The sequence below is a fragment of the Myxine glutinosa genome, chromosome 2 (genome assembly GCF_964187855.1).
Source record: "Myxine glutinosa chromosome 2, kmMyxGlut1.1, whole genome shotgun sequence".
Classification (NCBI taxonomy): domain Eukaryota; kingdom Metazoa; phylum Chordata; class Myxini; order Myxiniformes; family Myxinidae; genus Myxine; species Myxine glutinosa.
Window position 1 is genome coordinate 98,028,892 of NC_136262.1, and position 19,040 is coordinate 98,047,931.

At 49.1% G+C, this 19,040-nt stretch overlaps 1 protein-coding gene across 10 annotated transcripts in view; it reads left to right on the forward strand.

The window, feature by feature from the left end:
• Positions 1-3,010: 3,010 nt before the first annotated feature.
• The window catches only part of LOC137414654 (dual specificity protein kinase CLK2), a 45,814-nt gene continuing 29,784 nt past the window's right edge, over positions 3,011-19,040 (forward strand). For 4 of the 10 annotated variants that reach the window (XM_068100167.2, XM_078771313.1, XM_078771312.1 and 1 more), the window contains exons 1-5: positions 3,011-3,081; positions 4,829-4,992; positions 10,844-11,075; positions 11,802-11,895; positions 12,246-12,312. In XM_068100167.2, the coding sequence (XP_067956268.1) occupies positions 4,829-4,992; positions 10,844-11,075; positions 11,802-11,895; positions 12,246-12,312 (557 nt within the window). In that variant the 5' untranslated portion in view covers positions 3,011-3,081. Of the gene's footprint in view, positions 3,082-3,614; positions 3,669-4,828; positions 4,993-10,843; positions 11,076-11,801; positions 11,896-12,245; positions 12,313-19,040 lie in introns of those variants that run through there. The other 6 variants (XM_078771315.1, XM_078771316.1, XM_068100163.2 and 3 more) reach the window with 5 other exon arrangements.

Here is a 19,040-nt window from a genome sequence, read left to right on the forward strand (position 1 = left end):
ATCGGCTCCTACCATGCGATGTCACCTTTGCCCGGCTTGCCCCGGATGGGCCTCGTGCAAGGGGCGGAGGAGCTGGGCGACGTGGAGCACGAAGCGGTGGTAAAAGTTCACCATGCTCAGGAACTCCTGGAGCCCCTTGACCGTGCGGGGCCGCGGGAAATCCCTGACCGCCTCCACCTTGGCCGGTAGCGGGACGGCCCCGTGCTTGTTGATGCGGTGCCCCAAGAGGTCGATGGTGGTGACACCGAAACGGCACTTGGCAGGGTTGATGATTAGGCCATGCTGGCCCAGGCGTTCGAACAGCGTGCGGAGGTGGAGCAGGTGGTCTTCCCAGGATGCGCTCGCGACTAGGATGTCGTCCAAGTAGACGAACAGGAAAGGTAAGTCGCGCGAGACACTATCCATAAGCCGCTGGAACGCCTGAGCCGCATTCTTTAACCCGAAGGGCATCCTCAGAAATTCGAAGAGGCCGAAAGGAGTGATGACGGCCGTCTTCGGGACGTTGACTGGTTGGACGGGGACCTGATGGTAGCCCCGGATGAGGTCCACCTTCGAAAACACGGTCGTGTTGGCCAACTGGGCGGAAAAGTCCTGAATGTGCGGGACCGGGTAGCGGTCGGGGGTGGTGGCATCGTTGAGCCGGCGGTAGTCCCCGCACGGCCGCCATCCCCCGCCGGGCTTCGGCACGATGTGCAGCGTGGAAGCCCAAGCGCTGTTTGAGCGCCGTACGATCCCCAGCCGCTCCAGCGTGGCGAACTCCGTTTTCGCCACGGCGAGCTTCGTGGGCTCGAGTCGGCGTGCCCGGGCATAGACCGGCGGCCCGACCGTGGGGATGTGATGCTCCACCCCGTGTTTCACGGCCACCGCTGAAAAGATAGGCCGCGTGAGGGCCGGGAAACAAGCGAGGAGGCGGGTAAAGTCGTCCGCTGCCGGAAGCGTGCAAACTAAACTCGCCGGGACGGAACCCTCCAGCAAGCCGCTTGGCAAGCCGCTCGGTGAGCCGCTCAGTGAGCCGCTCAACGAGCTGCTCAGCAAACAAGCGAGCGAGCTAAAGGTTTATGCCTGGACGAGCCGTTTGTGCTTTACGTCGACCAACAACCCATCCGCACATAGGAAGTCCGCACCGAGCAATGCCATCGGCACGCTGGCGGTCACGAACGACCATTGAAAGCGTTGCCCTCCGAACCGCAGGGAGAGGCAGCGCTTCCCGAACGTGCGGATGGGTGTACCGTTGGCGGCATGCACCGCGGGGCCCCGGCCCGCGGTTCGCTCGTCGGACGTGTAGGCGGGGATGACGCTTACCTGCGCTCCTGTATCGCAGAGGAAACGGCGCCCGGACAAGGTGTCCATGATAAAGAGGAGGCTGCCGGAAAGCGCTCGAACAGGCCATTGACCTGGGGGTGGTAGGCCGTGGTGCGGTGTAGTTTCACCCAGAGCCCTTGCGCCACCGCGGCCCAGAGCTCCGAGGTGAACTGGGGGCCGCGGTCGGACGAGATGTCCGAGGGGGCACCGAACCAGGCAACCCAAGTGGCGATAAAAGCTTGCGCCACCTCAGCCGCAGACGTCGCCGCCAATGGGACGGCCACCGTGTGGTGCGGTCGACCATGGTGAGGAGGTGGGTGAACCCTCGCGAGGGGGGCAGAGGTCCCACCAAGTCGACGTGCACGTGGTCGAACCGCCGCTCGGGCACCGTGAACGGGGCCAACGGTGCCTGAGTGTGGGGGTGGACCTTTGAGCGCTGGCACGCGAGGCACGTCCTGGCCCAGTCGCGGACGTCCTTCCGGAGGCCATGCCAGACGAACTTTGCCCCGACGAGTTTCTGGGATGCCCTCGCGCCAGGGTGGGACAGGCCGTGGATGGCGTCGAACACCGGGCGCTGCCAGCCAGCGGGCACGATGGGGCGAGGCCGGCCGAGGGAGACGTCGCATAGGAGGGCCGTGCCCGCGACGTCGAACGGCACCTCGGTGACACGGAGGCCCGTGACGGCGGTCCGCAAGGCCTGGCCGCCGGGGTCGGTGGTCTGGGCCTCCGCCATCCGGGCATAGTCGACCCCGAGGTGGACCGCGTGCACGGCGGACCGGGAAAGGCAATCCGCCACCGGGTTGTCCTTACCCGCCACGTGACAGATGTCCGTCGTGTACTCGGACACGGCAGAGAGGTGGCGCTGCTGCCGTGCCGACCATGGCTCGGCGACCTTTCACCTTGGCCATCGCGAACACAAGGGGCGTGGCCGATCGGTCGATAGGCGGGGCGTGGCCGATCGGTCGATAGGATTAGGCGGGGCATGCCCTCCAGTTCCCCGCATGGACGTTCGCGCCACCTGCTGGTGCGTTGCATTCGTGTCCTCTTGCTTGTGTCCGCCACAATATATAGAGATAAGTAAACAATATATTGGCAGATTGATGTCAATCATCAAAGCGGGGAAATAGTCAAACCTTAAAGGTTACAAAACATCAAAACTGGCAGGAATAAAGTGGTAAACTTCCAGTATATCTATTATGGTACATTTTATATTGTCTGAATATCATGTAAACTTCCAGGTTAACCCAGATTCAAATACAGTATCATTTATAACATTCGAATACAGTATTTATAAGATTTATAAGGGTCGAAGTCCAGGAGCTTGATTCCGTCGGAACTCACCCCATTTAAAATGAAGAAGAAGAAGAGGAGGTTTGGGGAATGACAAAAAGAACAACAACACCAAGAACAATCACATCTCCATTGTCTACTCATACTAAATAGATCCTTAGAAATCATGGAAAAGTACACTGATGTCGATGTGCTTTTGGTATTTGTGCTGATTGCTGAAAGCTGCCACTGCCAAATATGTACTGTATATTATATTTCTGGTTAAACAAACGGGTTCGTGTTAACTTTTAATTATTACAGCCCTCCCCATCTCCAACCAGCGCATTTAACGTAGCTAAATGAACTAACCCAATGCCCCCCCCCCCCCCCATAATACTTGAATATTTGGTTCGGCCCAAATAAATTTGAATATTTGGCCCCGCCCCATTTTTGCGACGCCATTTCGTGTGAGCTTTCCGCATTGGCGTTTCACCCGTTGTGACTTCGAAGGTGATTTCTCTTGTGACAGCTTCGGCATTTCTTTGTTTTTGGTTGTACAGGTGACACTGACAGTCGCAGTACGTGTTTGTGAAACGGCCGTTGTGTCGATGTGTACGCGAGTATCCCCGCGACCCTGTCGATGTGTCCGTGAGGAGGGCAAATGGCGGTGCGATTGGCGAACGGACGGGACCATAGATTGGCGTTCTTTCGCGAGATCCTTCTCATTTTCATGAGGGAGGATACGAAATGCATTTGTACTTTTACTGATTCGCCATTTTATTTATTTTAAAACGAGACTCATTTTCTCTCAGACTTTTGTTTGATAATCATTTTCGCATCGTTCCTCAACTTTGCTGTGGAGGTTATTTGAGATTTTGGGGATTGTGATGAGGGAGCCGCAATGTGGGGTTTTTCAAAGCAGCTTAAAAAAAAAAAGTATGGTTATGGTATCAGCATCCGGCCGCCGTATAACGTATTTAACCGCCATAAGTTGCCTTTACCTTGATGATAATAACAATGATGACGTCACATCCGCCCAGCTGCGAACGTTGTATTTAAAGAGGTATCATCCCAACCCTGCAAGTTACTTGTTTACGGTAGGCGGATGTTATGTTTTTCTGTCTGCGGACAGGATGTCTCAAAAAGGTGTGGACAGGTTCGGTGTATGACGAGGAAGAATTGATTCGATATTGGCGAAGATCCGGATCCGACAGCATTTAAACCGATTCTTCACCATTGAGACATTGTTGGTTGTTGTTGATTTATGACTAAACTTGGTGGATGAGTTGGTTCGGTGACGAGAACAAGCCGATTAGATGTTGGATCAGGTCCGAATCCAGATCCAGTCTATCAGTGGGATACAAAACGTAAACCAATCAACCTGGCGGAGGTGTGCTCTCTACTGAGTGTTGTTCTTGTTACTTCAGCCACCAAAGGTGGATGGAGGTTGTTTTCACCCCTGTCTGTCTGTCCGTTTGTGAACAAAATATCAAGTTGTGGACGGATTCAGATGAAACCTGGTGGACCGGTTGGGTGTTTGACAAGGACGATCCGGATTCGGATCCGGCTACTAGAATTTTTAAAGTGATTCTTCACCATTGGGAGATGGGCCACAAACGATACATAGCAGGATATCTCAAAAAGGTGTGGACGGATTTGGACGAAACTTGGTGGACCGGTTGGGTGTCAGACAAGGACAAATTGATTAGATTTTGGTGAAGATCTGAATATGGATTCGGATATGAGAATTATTAAAGTGATTTTTCACCATTAGGAGATAGGGCCAAAAACGATACATAGCAGGATATCTCAAAAAGTTATGGATGGATTTGGATGAAACTTGTTGGACAGGTTGTGTGTGTGACGAGGAAGAATCGATTCGATTTTGGTGAAGATCCGGATCCAAGTAGTATAATTTTTTCAGTGTTTGGCCAACCAGGTGGAGGTATGCTCTCCACTGAGTGCCATTCTAGTTTCACATTGATTTTGGCCGACAAGTTAAGATTATCATGAAGATTCATCAAGATGCATGCAGTCCCTCGGATAGACGTTATACTGGGTGTCCTGGCTGCCGTATTAGTTTGTGGTTGTTAAAGATCTCGCGGTGTCCTTCATGAAGAGTTTTCATAAGCTTTGAATTGCTCCTTTTAATGTGAAGCTGTTGTGCCAGATGTTGTCCTTTCTCTTTCACAGTCACACCAGGTGCAGTATTCCTCGATGGTCGCATAAAGTCGATACTCTTTCTTTCTATTTCTAGATGCCTTACTCCAAAAGGTACCGTTCGTCGGAACGGGATTCTAGTTATCGATGGCGAGACAATTACAGCCGGAAGAGGCGGCGCAGGGCGTCCAGTAGTGTGGAAAGATCCGTCAGACGCCAAAGAAGAGATTCCTATCACACAAGATCTCGGAGGTCTCCCAGGTATGACTGTGGCATTGGCGAATGAAGGTGGTTTTAAAGACATTTTGCCAAGGTGGTTTGCCCTGGCATGGATGATGAGGATTATGGAAGGAAGAGTTATAGTTTTCGCACAAGGCATTATCGCACAATCAACTTCCGTAAGCTAAACGCTCTTTCACCTACCTCATTCTCATCCACCCTCTCTGAAAAAATGTCCACTTCTCCCTTCATTGACCTCCACACCCCTTCCGACCTCACTGACTACTACAACCACACTCTCTCCTCCTGCCTTGACCAGCTTGCGCCTGTAAAAACCAAAACAGTTTCTTTCACCCATTCTGCTCCCTGGTTTACCCCTGAACTCCACCTGATGAAAACTCGTGCTCGCCAACTTGAAAGACTCCGCAATAAAACGGGTCTCACAGTTCACTCCCAAGCCTACAAGGACCACATACAACACTACAAAGATGCCCTCTCCCGCGCCCGCTCTGCCTACTACTCTCAAATTATCCACTCTGGCTCCGGAAACCCAAAAGCACTCTTCTCGACAATAAACAAACTCCTCCGCCCCCTGAACACCACCACCCAGTCATTCACAGTAGACAACTGCATCTCCTTCCTCTCTTTCTTCCAACGCAAAATTGACAACATCTACAACAGCTTGACCACCGCCGCACCCGCTCCCCCTCCAACCACCTGCCCCCCCTTGTCCTGCCATCCCCTGTCTCGGTTCTCCCCAATCTCTCCTACTGACCTCTCTGAACTCCTCATAGGAATGAAAACTGCCACCTGCACTCTTGACCCCATCCCCTCCAGCTTTGTCAAAGCCTCCCTCCCTGCTCTCTCTCCACTTATCATTGCAACAATAAACTCCTCCCTGTCTACAGGCATCGTCCCACCTTCCCTCAAAATTGCTGCTGTTACCCCCATTCTAAAAAAACCTGGTCTAAACCCTGACACCCTAAACAACTTCAGACCCATCTCCAACCTACCCTTTCTGTCAAAAGTTTTGGAACGCGCTGTAGCCACTCAACTCAAACATCATCTCTCTGCCAATAACTTGTATGAAACATTCCAATCCGGATTCCGCTCCAACCACAGTACTGAAACTGCTCTCCTCAAAATCACCAACGACCTTCTCCTCTCCTCTGACGCTGGCAACCTCAACATTCTCGTCCTCCTCGACCTCAGCGCTGCCTTTGACACCATCGATCACACTATCCTCCTCACCCGACTTGAATCCACCTTTAACGTCACCGGCACTGCCCTCTCTTGGATTAAATCATACCTCTCTGACAGATGCCAGTTCATCTCCATCAATAACTGCAAATCCCCCACTGCTCCCCTCCCCCAAGGTGTCCCCCAAGGTTCAGTTATTGGCCCCCTCCTCTTCATCCTTTACCTGTCCCCGCTCGGTCACTTAATCCGCCGTCATGGTCTCCAATTCCACTGCTTCGCCGATGACATCCAGCTTTTCATCTCCACCAAGTCCGTCTCCACCGACACCCACTCTATCCTGACAAACTGCATCACTGAAATAAAATCCTGGCTTCAAATCAACTTCCTCAAGCTTAACTGTGATAAATCTGAAATAATCATCATTGGCCCAAAAACGCTCACAAAATCCACCCATAACTTTGCCCTCAACATCGACGGTATCCCAGTATCCACCTCCCCTCACATCCGGAATCTTGGCGTCATCTTTGACCAAACCCTTTCCTTCGACAAATACACTAAACAGATCACAAAGTCAGCCTTCTTTCACCTGAAAAACATTGCCCGTCTCCGCTCATCCCTCTCCTCCACGGCTGCAGAAACCCTCATCCACGCCTTCATCACCTCCCGTCTGGACTACTGCAATAGCCTCCTCTATGGTTCACCCTCAAAAATCACCAATAAACTCCAATACATTCAGAACTCCGCTGCCCGTCTACTCACTCATTCCCGGACCCGTGACCACATCACCCCCGTCCTTTACAAGCTTCACTGGCTCCCCATCCCCCAGAGAATCCAGTACAAAATCCTCCTCTTGACATACAAAGCCCTCCATAACCTGGCCCCATCCTACCTGGCTGACCTCCTCTCCAGACACACTCCCACCCGCAACCTCCGCTCTGCTGGTACCAACCTCCTGACCCCCTCCATCCGGACCAAATTCAGATCCTGGGGGGACAGGGCCTTCTCCATCGCTGCTCCCACCCTCTGGAACTCACTACCTCACACCATCAGAGACTCCTCCTCACTCACCACATTCAAAACATCACTAAAGACCCACCTGTTCAACGCTGCATTCAACATTCAACCCACAGCATTTAACCCCTGACTATCTCTTCTCCTTCTCCCTCCTTTTGCTTTAAATATTTCCCTATTGATTCTTGTCTTGTCTTTTTGATTCTTGTCTTATATATATGCCGTATATCGCTGCTGTTTGTTTTCTTGATTCTTGTCTTTTTGCAATTGTTGTTTTCATGTATTGTTATGCATTATGTTTTCCACTCTGTCAAAGCGCCTTTGGGCTTCTGGAAAAGCGCTATACAAAATAAATGAATTATTATTAATTATTATTATTATTATAGTTTAATGGTGTTCCGAGTGGTTAAAAGTTTTCCCCATGCTCTGGGGATCTTTAGCATGTGGGGTTTTGTCTGTGTGTCTGTGTCTAACGTTTTTACCATTTGACCTTTTGTCGACAATTTTTTTTTCCCAAATAAGGATATGCAAAAGAATATTTAATGATTGTGTCAAAAGGTCAGTGTATAAATTGTCTTTTTCCACCGGATTGAATTTGAATATTGGGTCACTGAATTGGTTCACCAATCCAATCCTAGAAGCTTATTGCTTTTGGGTTCCAAAGGTCAAGGTCGCATCAACTGATTTTGCCAATTTTTTGCAAATGAATTTTTATGACCACCCCGGTGTGTACCCCGGTTTAGAATAGGTACACCGTATCCCTGTGCATCGTAAGAGCGTGACCAAGGGTTGGCGTCAGGAAGGGCATCCGGCCATAAAAACATTGCCTCAAACAGGGAACCATGATTGTCATGGGGCCCGCAAGGCTAAACCCCCTCTGTAGCGGGGAAAATGGCCTTAAAACGATCATTCATTCATTCATTCATTCTTGTTTGTCTATCCACGCCATACCTTTTTTTTTTTTACCATTTGAGTTTTTGTCGTCATTTTCAACAAACTTTTATTATAAGAATATTGTTACGTGGTCCCCTCGGTGACTACCTGGTCTCGGTGACCCCCGGACCGTGAGAGGACCTTCGCCAGCAAGTAGTATTATATATATGCGCTTTCGCAACGCAATCCCTATGAATTCCACCCAAGAGAAACTGATGTGCAATGATATATTTCCAGGGTAAGGATATCATACGATTTCAATGATACAATCACGGATATTCCCCGAGCAATCAACCACAAACAACCATCAACAATTCCCAATCCACAATCAATTCCCTATATGATTAAGATGGCCATCTTATATAGGTGTGTCCACGTCTGTACTCACGACCCCCTTTTGGTCTCTGCCCCTCACAATGTCTCTGGGCCCCTCCTGACCGAGATGCTGGTCGGCGTTGCCGCACTCGGGCGGTTGAGCGAACCCCAGGTGGACGTGTTTCCACCGGGCAGGTATCGTACCAGGCACCGCGGCTGCAGCCCCTCGTGGCCACGCGAAGCGGGTACGGTAAAGCAAGCCAAAAGCCCCACGCCGCTTGCAAGGCGTGTTAGGCCCCAACGTGCGACCCGTACGCGTCTGTTTAGACGGCGCCGCGAACGGTGCCAGACGCGGGGTCGATGCACGGCCCCACGTCAACTTGACGTCTCCACCGGGTAGGTACACGTCCCGGTAACTCCTCGCGCCAGACGGGCTTCGGAACGCCGCTTTTCCACGCAGCGCAAGGTCGATCCCACCTTTCGTCGGAGCGGGGCGAGGAAGAATAATACTCGTCGCTTTTCTTCCTCGTGTCTTTTTTTCTTCCGTTTCCGGTCACTTCCGTTTCCGGACACTTTTCAGAAGGGCTCCTGACCCTCCAACCACAACAACCCTTAATCTATTACACAATACACATGGATAAGCAAAGACCTGAATGGTAATTCACATACATTCACATAAATATGTAACAATATGGAGAAAATAATTGAGCAATTTTACTTCTATTTTTATTTTATGTTTTATTTTATGGTTATGTTTTCACGCTTTATCTGTCTGCCAGTCTGACGATTTGTGAACACGATATCTGTGGATGGATAAAATGCTGTGGACAGATTCGGACGTAATTTGGTGGAGATATTGGGTTTGCGACAAGGACAACATGATTAGATTTTGGTGAAGATCTGGATTCGGATCAGGATACTATAATTTTTTTAAAGTGATTATTCACCATCAAGAGATGGGGCTAAAAAACGATATGCAGCACAATATCTCAAAGTTATGGATGTGTAATGACAAAACTTGGTAGGTAGATGAGTTGGGTAGGTGACAAGAACAAGCGATTGGAACAAGTAACTAGAACAAGCGATTCTATTTTGAATCCTGACAAATTGCTCTCAGAAAGGACCATCTGGTAACAATCCCCCCACCCCCCACCCCCCAACCCCCAACCCCCACCCACATGAATAAATGAATGATCGTTTTAAGGCCATTTTCCCCGCTAGAGCGGGGGTTAGCCTTGCGGGCCCCATGACGATCATGGTTCCCTGTTTGAGGCAGTTTTTTTTTTTTTTAATGGCCGGAAGCCCTTCCTGACGTCAACCCTTGGTCGCCTCTTACGATGTGCAGGGATACAGTGTGCCTATTCTAAATCGGGGTACTCACCATGATCATTCATCCCAGCAAGCTGGTACTCAATTTGCCGACCTCGGAAGGATGACAGGCTAAGTCAACCCCCCTGGCGTTAATTCAGCGATCGACCGGGATTCGAACCCAGGATCCTAGGATCCCAAGCCGGCACCCTAACCGCTAAGCCAACACCAACAACACCAACCCACATGGCACTCTCCTTATTTACTTTCTTAATCCTCGAGGTGGTTCAGTCATTTAAACTGCTGGGTCTCGCTGTCAGCCATGATCTTCTTGGGCAAACCACATTTCAACGGTTGCCTCCAAATCCAGCTGCGACTGGGCATCCTCCATGGTACAGTCTTTCCTTGGCACACCTAAACTCCCATCCACCTATAAGGCTTTCATCCGCATATTTTATGGAGTACTGCTCTCTTTGATGGAGTGAGAAAAAATGGGCTAGCTCCCACCATCAATTTTTTTTTTAATTCCCCAATACACCTGTGGAATTGATTTCACATCCTCTTCAATCGCATTCTTCCCTCCAGGTCTTCAAGACAGATGTTCACCACCATCTCAGATCATCCCCAATCCAAAACCATAATCATTTCTACACTTGTTAACCCCAGCCAAATCCCTCCTCCATTTTCCAGTTTTTCCTCCTTGGCGTTCCCTTCTCGATGCATGCATGTTTTGTGTCCTGTTGTTGGCTATTACCTCCTGATCCATTCAGCGTGCTAGCTCTTCCATGAGCCTCGACTATGTATACAAAAAAGGGTGGAGTTTGTTTGGTCACAATAACAAATGATTCAATTTTGGTTCAGGTCCAGATCTGGCCCATCAGTGGGATACATAATGTAAATGATTCAGCCTGGCGGAGGTGTGCGCTCTAATAAGTGCCGTTCTAGTTTTGGCTGTTTTCGTCTAGTTTAGTTTAAGTACAAAGCAGATGTGAACGGGCTTTGCATTTTTAGATGCTTTATAGCTTCTGTTATTTCTATGATTCTTGTTTCTTGAATCTATACCAAAATTAAACGCCCAATTCGTTTTTTTCAAATCCCTTCCTGAACTACCTGACCTCTGCCGCAGTTACGGGCGTTCGTACGAGCGACGGCAGTACACGGAAAGGTCGTATTGTGTTGATTACCGAGAGGACCACATGAAGACCAGAGACTTCGATTGCGATGATTACTGCTACTCTCATCACACCTGTGAACTCAACCCCCGGTCACGGGAATATGACCGTGAAAGCAGCTATCGCAGTCGCCGTCGTCACAAGCGGAGGAAGTACCGCAGCAGGTCGTATAGCAGATCTTCCTCGGTGAGTGAGCACTTGCTGTACCCTAAGCGTGCCGATCGCATACAAGATTGGCAGAATTATATAATCAGCTAAAGAGAAAACGCTAAAGAAATTTTCTCTGCACTGAGCTGTCCTCAAATTGCAAAGAAGCGCTTTTTTAACCGTATGAAGTTTGCATTTTGCATGTACTGTTGTGCTTGTCCATCCAGTATTGTGGAGGGATATTGAAAACGAGGCTGTGGCATTTGGCCGCTGCCCTAGCGTAGTGTTTTGCTTAGACGCGGCTCAGTGCTTAGCGTATTTGCGAGCCTTTTGCTTCTGCATTGCTAAAGTATTGATGTTAGCCATTGCTTCACAGGCATCGTTTTTGAGGTAAGTAGTTGCACCAGTTGAGAGCAGTAGATTGTTAATGTTTAAAAATCACAAGTTAGCTTGTGCTAAGCTTTGCAAGTTTAACTCGTACTTGTAGATATGGATGGACCTGGTGAGATGTTTTCATTTTGCTGCATAGGTTTTTTGCTTTTGTCAAGTTGTAGTACTGTATCTTTACATGTCCCTCTGCAATATCCCTATCGTTGCATCGTATGCATCACATGCGGGAATTGAAACATTGCCCCTCCAAACGCGAATTTGCCACGGCACTGACTCGTCCCGCCGGCTGTGCTGCTGCGGTCCTCCTCTCCTTTGGGTTTTGCGCCCGGATGTTGTGCCCGTGGCTGCTGTGGTGATGTTGGGGCCGACGAACAGAGGAGCAGGCAAAATAGCCGGAGGGCAAGGAGTGTGGAAGATGATGAAGAAGGCCACCTGATCTATCGCATTGGAGACTTTCTACAAGCGAGATGTACAGCCAATTTCGTAATCATTTGGTGCTCTTACGTTGCTCTGTCCTCGACACGGGTTTTGTTTCTTTTTAATTTTCCATCCTTTGCAAACAAAAACGATAGAATAAAAAGTTTGCTTTGAAAAAAAAAAAAAACGTTTTAGTACATGACTGTTAGGTGAGATTAGCTTGCAGTTTGAACAATGCTCTAAATGTTTTAATGGCAATGCACTTTCAGGTTTTAGTGCATTAGAATTGAATGCTGTTTCTGCTTTAAACTTTGCTACCCGTTTTTATATCTTATTTTTAATTTTTTTTTTTTTTCAACTGTTTCAGAAACTTAAACTTTTCCATCTCTTTTCCTGCTTTAGATGAAGTTGTTGGCACCCTCGGTGAAGGCACCTTTGGAAAGGTTGTTCAGTGCATTGATCACTATCGGTGAGTCGATTTTCAACCTGATTTTGCTTTGCCCTCCTTGGCATGTACATTTCTGAGGGATTGTGTTTCTACAGGGTACTCATTTTTAGCTCACCTGGAACGAAGTTCAGGGGAGCTTATGCGATGACACGTCGTCCGTCTGTCCATAAACGCTTACAACTTCTTCTCCGAAACCACTGAAGGGATTGTGACCAAACTTGGCACAACTGATATTTGTTGTGTTGTGACTAAAATTTGTTCATGGCATTAACAAAATGGGGGTCTAAGGGAGTCTACCAGGGGTCAGTGGATCCAGGTTTGACCCCCAAAATAGGAATTTGTTTTCTTCTCTGAAACTACACACACAATTTCGATGAAACTTGACCACAACCTTCACCACCCGTGCTGTACCAAAATTTGTTCACGGCATTAAAAAAAAATCTGCTCCTTTCGGGCTGTACGAGGGGGGGGGGGGGGAGCCCCTGAGCCCCTGAGCCCCTGAGCCCCTGATCCCTTGGGAGGACCCCCTTTATCCACGATCGAAAAATCTAAGACAGCGATAATGCGGACCATCGAGTAGGTGTGTACCCCGGTTTAGAATAGGTACACCGTATCCCTGCGTGTCGTAAGAGGCGACTAAAAGGGTTGACGTCAGGAAGGGCATCTGGCCATAAAAACATTGCCTCAAAAAGAGAACCATGACAATTACAACGAGATATGGGCAGGGTACAGCCCGAAGTACCCCGTGGGGGACCCCACTCCCTCTCATCAAAACTCAAGGTGGGGAACCCGATCGAAGCAAGGTGGAAATCACTCCATTTATGACGACAAAAAGTCTGATGCCCGACGTGGAGATCGGTTTCTGAGGTTTGGGACATGGAATGTAGGGACAATGACAGGGAGATCAGGAGAAGTGGTGGAAGTATTGGTCAGAAGAAGAGTGGACATTTGTTGTGTGCAAGAGACGAGATGGAAGGGAAGTGGTGTGAGAATGGTGAAGGGTAGGCAGGGACAGAAATACAAGTTTGTGTGGCAAGGGTGCCCATGATATGGTGCATGAATGGTGTTGGTGTCATGTTTTCTGAGGAGTTTGTAGACAGTGTGGTGAGTGTGACGAGAGTGAGTGAAAGGTTGATGATGGTGAAAATGATGATTGGAAAGCTCTTGGTGAACGTCATCTCGGGATATGCTCCGCAGGTTGGTCGGAGCGATGAAGAGAAGGACAAGTTCTGGTGTGCAATGGAGAAGCTGATGGAAAACGTGAAAGATAAGGAAGTTGTTATGGTAGGAGGAGACATAAATGGACATGTGGGAAGGAGTATGGGCGGTTTTGAGGGAGTTCATGGGGGTTACGGATATGGTGTGAGAAATAGAGTAGGTGAAAGGATTTTGGAGTTTGCTGATGGAGCTGATTTGTTGATTTGTAATACTCAGTTCCAGAAAGAGGATAATAAGCTTGTTACATACACGTCAGGTGGGTCGACGACAACCGTTGACTACCTGATGGTGCGTAGGCGAGATAGGGGGCACCTCCGGGCCACAAAGGTGATCCCGGGGGAGGAGGCTGTTTCACAGCACCACTTGGTTGTCTGCGACATAAGGTTGAAAGGTGCGAGGAGAGCTCGGCGGGTGAAGTACCAACCGAGAATGAAGGTGTGGAGGTTGAAAGAGGTGACAGTGAGGGAGGCATTAAAAGAGAGGATGATGTGGTTGAGCTTGAAAGTGGTTGGATGTCAATGAAAGAAAGTCTGTTGGGAGCCGTTGGTGAGGTATGTGGATGGACAAAAGGACCACCAAGGCACTCGGAAACATGGTGGTGGGATGATGAAGTTGGAAAGAAGATTGACGAGAAGAGGAAGAAGTTCAAGGAGTGGCAGAAGGCGAAGGGTACGGGGGCAGAAAAGGAAGAGCATGAAAGTTATAAGGCAGCCAAGAAGGCTGCAAAGAAAGAGGTAGCAAAGGCGCAGGAGGCATGTCGGAAAATGTTCGGAGAACGCTTGCATTTGGAAGAGGGTCAGAGAGCGGTATTCAGGATGGCAAAGCAGATAGCGAAAGAGGTGTGATGTGATTGGGGTGAGTTGCTTGAAGGATGGAGTGGGACAAATCGTTGTGGACCCAGATGGAATTAAAGGAAGATGGAAGAGATATATGGAAATACTGTTGAATGCAGAGAATGAATGGGATGGCAACATAGAGAGTAACCCAGTTTTAGGACCGGCAGAGAAGATAACCGAGAAGGAAGTTGAGGAAACGATTAAAGCAATGAAGAGTAGAAAAGCGGGAGGGCCGACGGGCGTTGTGGTAGATATGTTGAAGGCAGCGGGAAATTGGGGTGTGAAGAGAATGACAGAGATCTGCAATATGGTGGTGAAAGAAGGCCGCATTCCAGTGGATTGGGAACTGAGTACTCTCGTCCCTCTATACAAGGGGAAAGGTGACCCTCTGGACTGTGGCTCGTATCGAGCGGTAAAGTTATTGGAGCATGGAATGAAGGTATTGGAAAGGGTGTTGGAGAGGAGGATAAGGAAGAAGGTGAAGATTGACGAAATGCAGTTTGGATTTATGCCAGGAAGAGGAACGACAGACGCGCTTTTTATTGTGAGGCAGTTGCAGGAGAAGTACATGGAGAAGAGGAAGAAGTTGTTTCTTGGGTTTGTTGATCTGGAGAAAGCATTCGATAGGGTTCCACGTGAAGTAGTGACATGGGCATTGAGGAAGTTAGGAGTGGAGGAATGCTTGATCAGAGTAGTGATGGCAATGTACAAAAGAGCACGCACAGCTGTAAGGATGAAGGACGGGAACAGTGGTGAGTTTGAGGTGAAGGTGGGAGTGCATCAGGGGTCGGTACTAAGTCCACTACTATTTGTAGCTGTGATGGAGGTGCTGGCTCGGAACGTAAAGGAGGGTTTACCGTGGGAGTTGTTGTATGCAGATGATCTGGTGTTGATTGCAGAAAGTATGCATGGACTGAAGGAGAAGATGAACAAGTGGAAGGAATGTATGGAGACGAAAGGTCTGAAGATGAATATTGGAAAAACAAAGGTGATGGCAAGTGGTAAAGCATGTGGTGAGGTGGAAAGAACTGGGAAGTGGCCATGTGCTATGTGCAGGAAGGGTGTCGGAGTGAACTCGATTCAATGTACAATGTGCGCTGAGTGGGTTCATCAAAAATGTAGTGGTTTGAGAGGGTCATTAACCAGTGTGGCAGCTACATTCAAGTGTAAGGTGTGCACAGAGGCAGCTGCAGATGGAGGAAATGTTGAGTTGGATCTTGGAGACGGCGTGAAGCTGGAAGGTGTGAAACCATTTTGTTACCTAGGAGACATGCTGAATGGAGAAGGTGGATCAGACTCGGCAACGGTTGCTAGAGTGAGATGTGCATGGAAGAAGTTTCGGGAACTGAGTGGCGTGCTGACGAGGAGGGGAGTGTCGTTGAAGCTGAAGGGAAAGGTGTATGCTGCATGTGTGAGAAGTGTTATGATTTATGGGAGCGAGACATGGGTCATGAACGTAGAACAGCAACGAAGGCTGGAAAGGGTGGAAATGCGAATGGTTCGGTGGAAGTGTGGAGTATCGTTGAGAGAGAGGAAGCCAAATGATGAATTGCGAAAGATGATGGGAATAGAGCCTGTGATTGATGCTGTGAAGAGGAACAGGTTGAGATGGTTTGGTCATGCGTTGAGGAAGGATGAAAGTGACTGGTTGAGAAGAGTGATGGAAATGAATGTGGAAGGAAGTAGAGGACGGGGAAGACCGAGAAAGACTTGGCTAAAGATGGTCGAAGAAGAAATGCGAGCAAGGGGGTTAACAAGGGGAGATGCAGAAAATAGGGCAAGATGGAGAACATTGTCATGGGGACCGCAAGGCTAACCCCCGCTCTTGCAGGGAAAATGGCTTTTTAAAATGCCTGTTGTTGTTTGTTGTTATCGAGTAGAAGGGCTGTATCAGGTTTCAGAGCAATCGATTGGTAAATAAGGGACGAGTAGGGATCCAAAGTGTCGGGGGGGGGGGGTAACCTCCCGCCTTACCCCCCCCCCCCTCCCATTTCTTGGAAGCCTTCATTATATGCAATGGAAAAAATTTAAGCTCCAGTGATTGAGCAGGCTACTGTCTTTTTCTTTTTTTTTTTTTAAATACAAGATCGAGGCTCGTGAAAGAGCTAACATTAATCACACAAAAAGAAAAACCGACACACAAAACACAAAAAACAAGGGGAGCGGTAGACAAGATGGGGAGAGAGGGGAAAGGACACAAAAGAGAGGGGGAAGGACACAAACACAACATTTGAGAGCAGGGACATCGGGAGGACTTGGGGGGAGGTGGGAGAGGATTAAAACATATGATCACTGCAAGGACTCTGGGGTGAATTACCGGGGGTAGAAAAGATCAAGGTTTTCGATGGGGGAAGATAAGAGATGGTGGTGAACAGCTGTTTTAAAGACCTGGAGGGAGGAGTGGGATTGAAGGGAGTGGGGGAGTTTGTTCCAGAGGCGGGAGAAAAGGGGAATGAAAGAGTGAAGGGAAGCAGAGAGCCTAGACTTTGGCAGTTTAACCAGAAGAGGATTGCAGGCAGATCTTGTGCGACCTGAAGGAATATTGGGGGGACAGAGCACAGAGAGAGCTGGGGGAGCAAGGCCGGAGAGGAGTCGGTAGAAGACAGAAAGACCACCAACCTGCCTGCGGTGAGTGAGTGAAAGGCCCTCGGCGTTGACTACATCGCAGGAGATTCCAATGATTCTGAAAGCTTTGGCCTCAACAGCGTGAAGCCGAGCAAGGTGTGAGGCAGGAGCACCAGCCCAGAGGGGGGAACAGTATTCCATTGAGCTGCGGATGAAAGCCTTGTATGTGGTGAGGAGCTCAGGTGTGCCAAGGAAGGACTTCGCACGACGGAGGATGCCCAGTCGGCGACTGGCTTTGGAGGCCAGCTTGGAAATGTGGTTTTCCCAAGAAAGATCATGGCAGATAGTGAGACCCAAAAGCTTGAGCGACAGAACTTCTTGGAGAGGATTGTTGAGAAAGTAGATGGGAGGGTTGTCCAGTCGGTCCTTTCGGAGAGACATTGTAAGAGTGTGAGATTTGTCAGGATTGAAAGACATGTTCCACTTGTTTGACCAGTCTGTGATTTTGTCCAGGTCTGCAGAGAGTGAGGAGGCTGCAGACTGCCGATCTGAGGGATGAGGAATGGAGCGACAGAGAGTAGAGTCGTCAGCAAAGAGATAGAGAGGATTTTCAAGAGACTCAGAGAGATCATTGATGAAGACCAGAAAAAGCACAGGGCCCAGAACACTACCTTGGGGAACTCCAGCCTGAACAGGAAGAGGAGATGAGAGAAACCCATTCAGGGCCACACGTTGACTACGACCAGAGAGGAAGTCTGCCAGCCATGCGTGGAGATTTCCATGGATACCAAAGGAGGAGAGTTTGGAGAGCAGAGCAGGGTGCCAGACCGTATCGAAGGCACGTGAAATGTCAAGGGAGACAGCTCTAATTTCCTGTTTGGTGTTGAGGACCTCCATCCATTGTTGAGAAAGCAGAAGCAGCATGTCCAGAGTAGAGTGACCAGGTCTGAAACCAAATTGATGATCAGAGATCAAGCCATTGGAGAAGAGGAAAGATTTAATATCTGAAGCAATGATGGATTCCATGACTTTGCTGATAATTGGGAGAAGGCTGATTGGTCTGTAGTTGCTGGGATCTGTTTTTGCACCTTTTTTGTGCAAAGCGGTGATGTTGGCTGATTTCCAAGCAGATGGCAGATGACCTTGAGCAAAAGAGAGGGTGAAGAGAACAGAAAGAGGGAGTGAAAGTGCAGAAGAACATGATTTTAGGACCCGTGGGCTGATGCCGTCAGGACCAGTTGCAGAATCAGAGTCGAGGGTTGCCAGAAACTTTTCCACCTTGTCAGGAGGAAAGGACACAGAGTCCAGGAGCAGCTGGGTACGACTGGGTATGGTGGGTACAGAGAGGGATGGGTTTGGGACACAAGATTTAGAGGCAAACACAGAGTTGAGGCATTCAGCTTTTTCACGTGCGGAGTCAGCCGTTAAGCCGTTTGAGGTGAGAGAGGTGAGAGAGGGGATGGAGGGGGAACAAACACCAGAAACAGATTTGACCAGACGCCACCAGGATTTGGAAGAGGGAGACAGATAAGAGAGTTCGGTCTTGAGAATGGTGAGATATTGTTTCCTGGCTCTCCTGAGGGTGGACACACACTTGTTTCGGGCTTTGTGAAAGGAAATGAGATTTCCTTCCGTTGGATTTGCTTTCCAGGAGACGAAAGCAAGTTGTTTCAGGGCAACAGCCTCACCACAAGATTCCGTGTACCATGGACGGGAGGAAGGGTATGACAACTGAAGACGAGATGGTATAAATCTGTGCATGAGAGAGAGCAATTTACTTTGAAAGAATTCCCAGGATGAGTTGATGTCAGAGGCGGTAGAGATGGGAGACCAGTCCAGATGATTGATGGCTGCTTGAAGACCGTGCCAGTTGGCCTGAGTGAAATGCCAGACTCGTCGACGCTGAGGAGGCTCTCTGAGAATGGTCAGAGAGATGTCCACTTTGACAAGCACATGATCAGATGAGCCGATTGGAGCAGAAGAAGAGCAGCAGACATTTTCAGGGAAGTTTGTCATAACCAAATCCAGAAGAGAAGATGCTCCGTTGACTGAGATCCGGGTCGGGAAATTGACAGATTGTGTCAGTCCCAGTGAGTCGCAGAAGTCCTTTGCTGAAGAGCCATGGCTGGT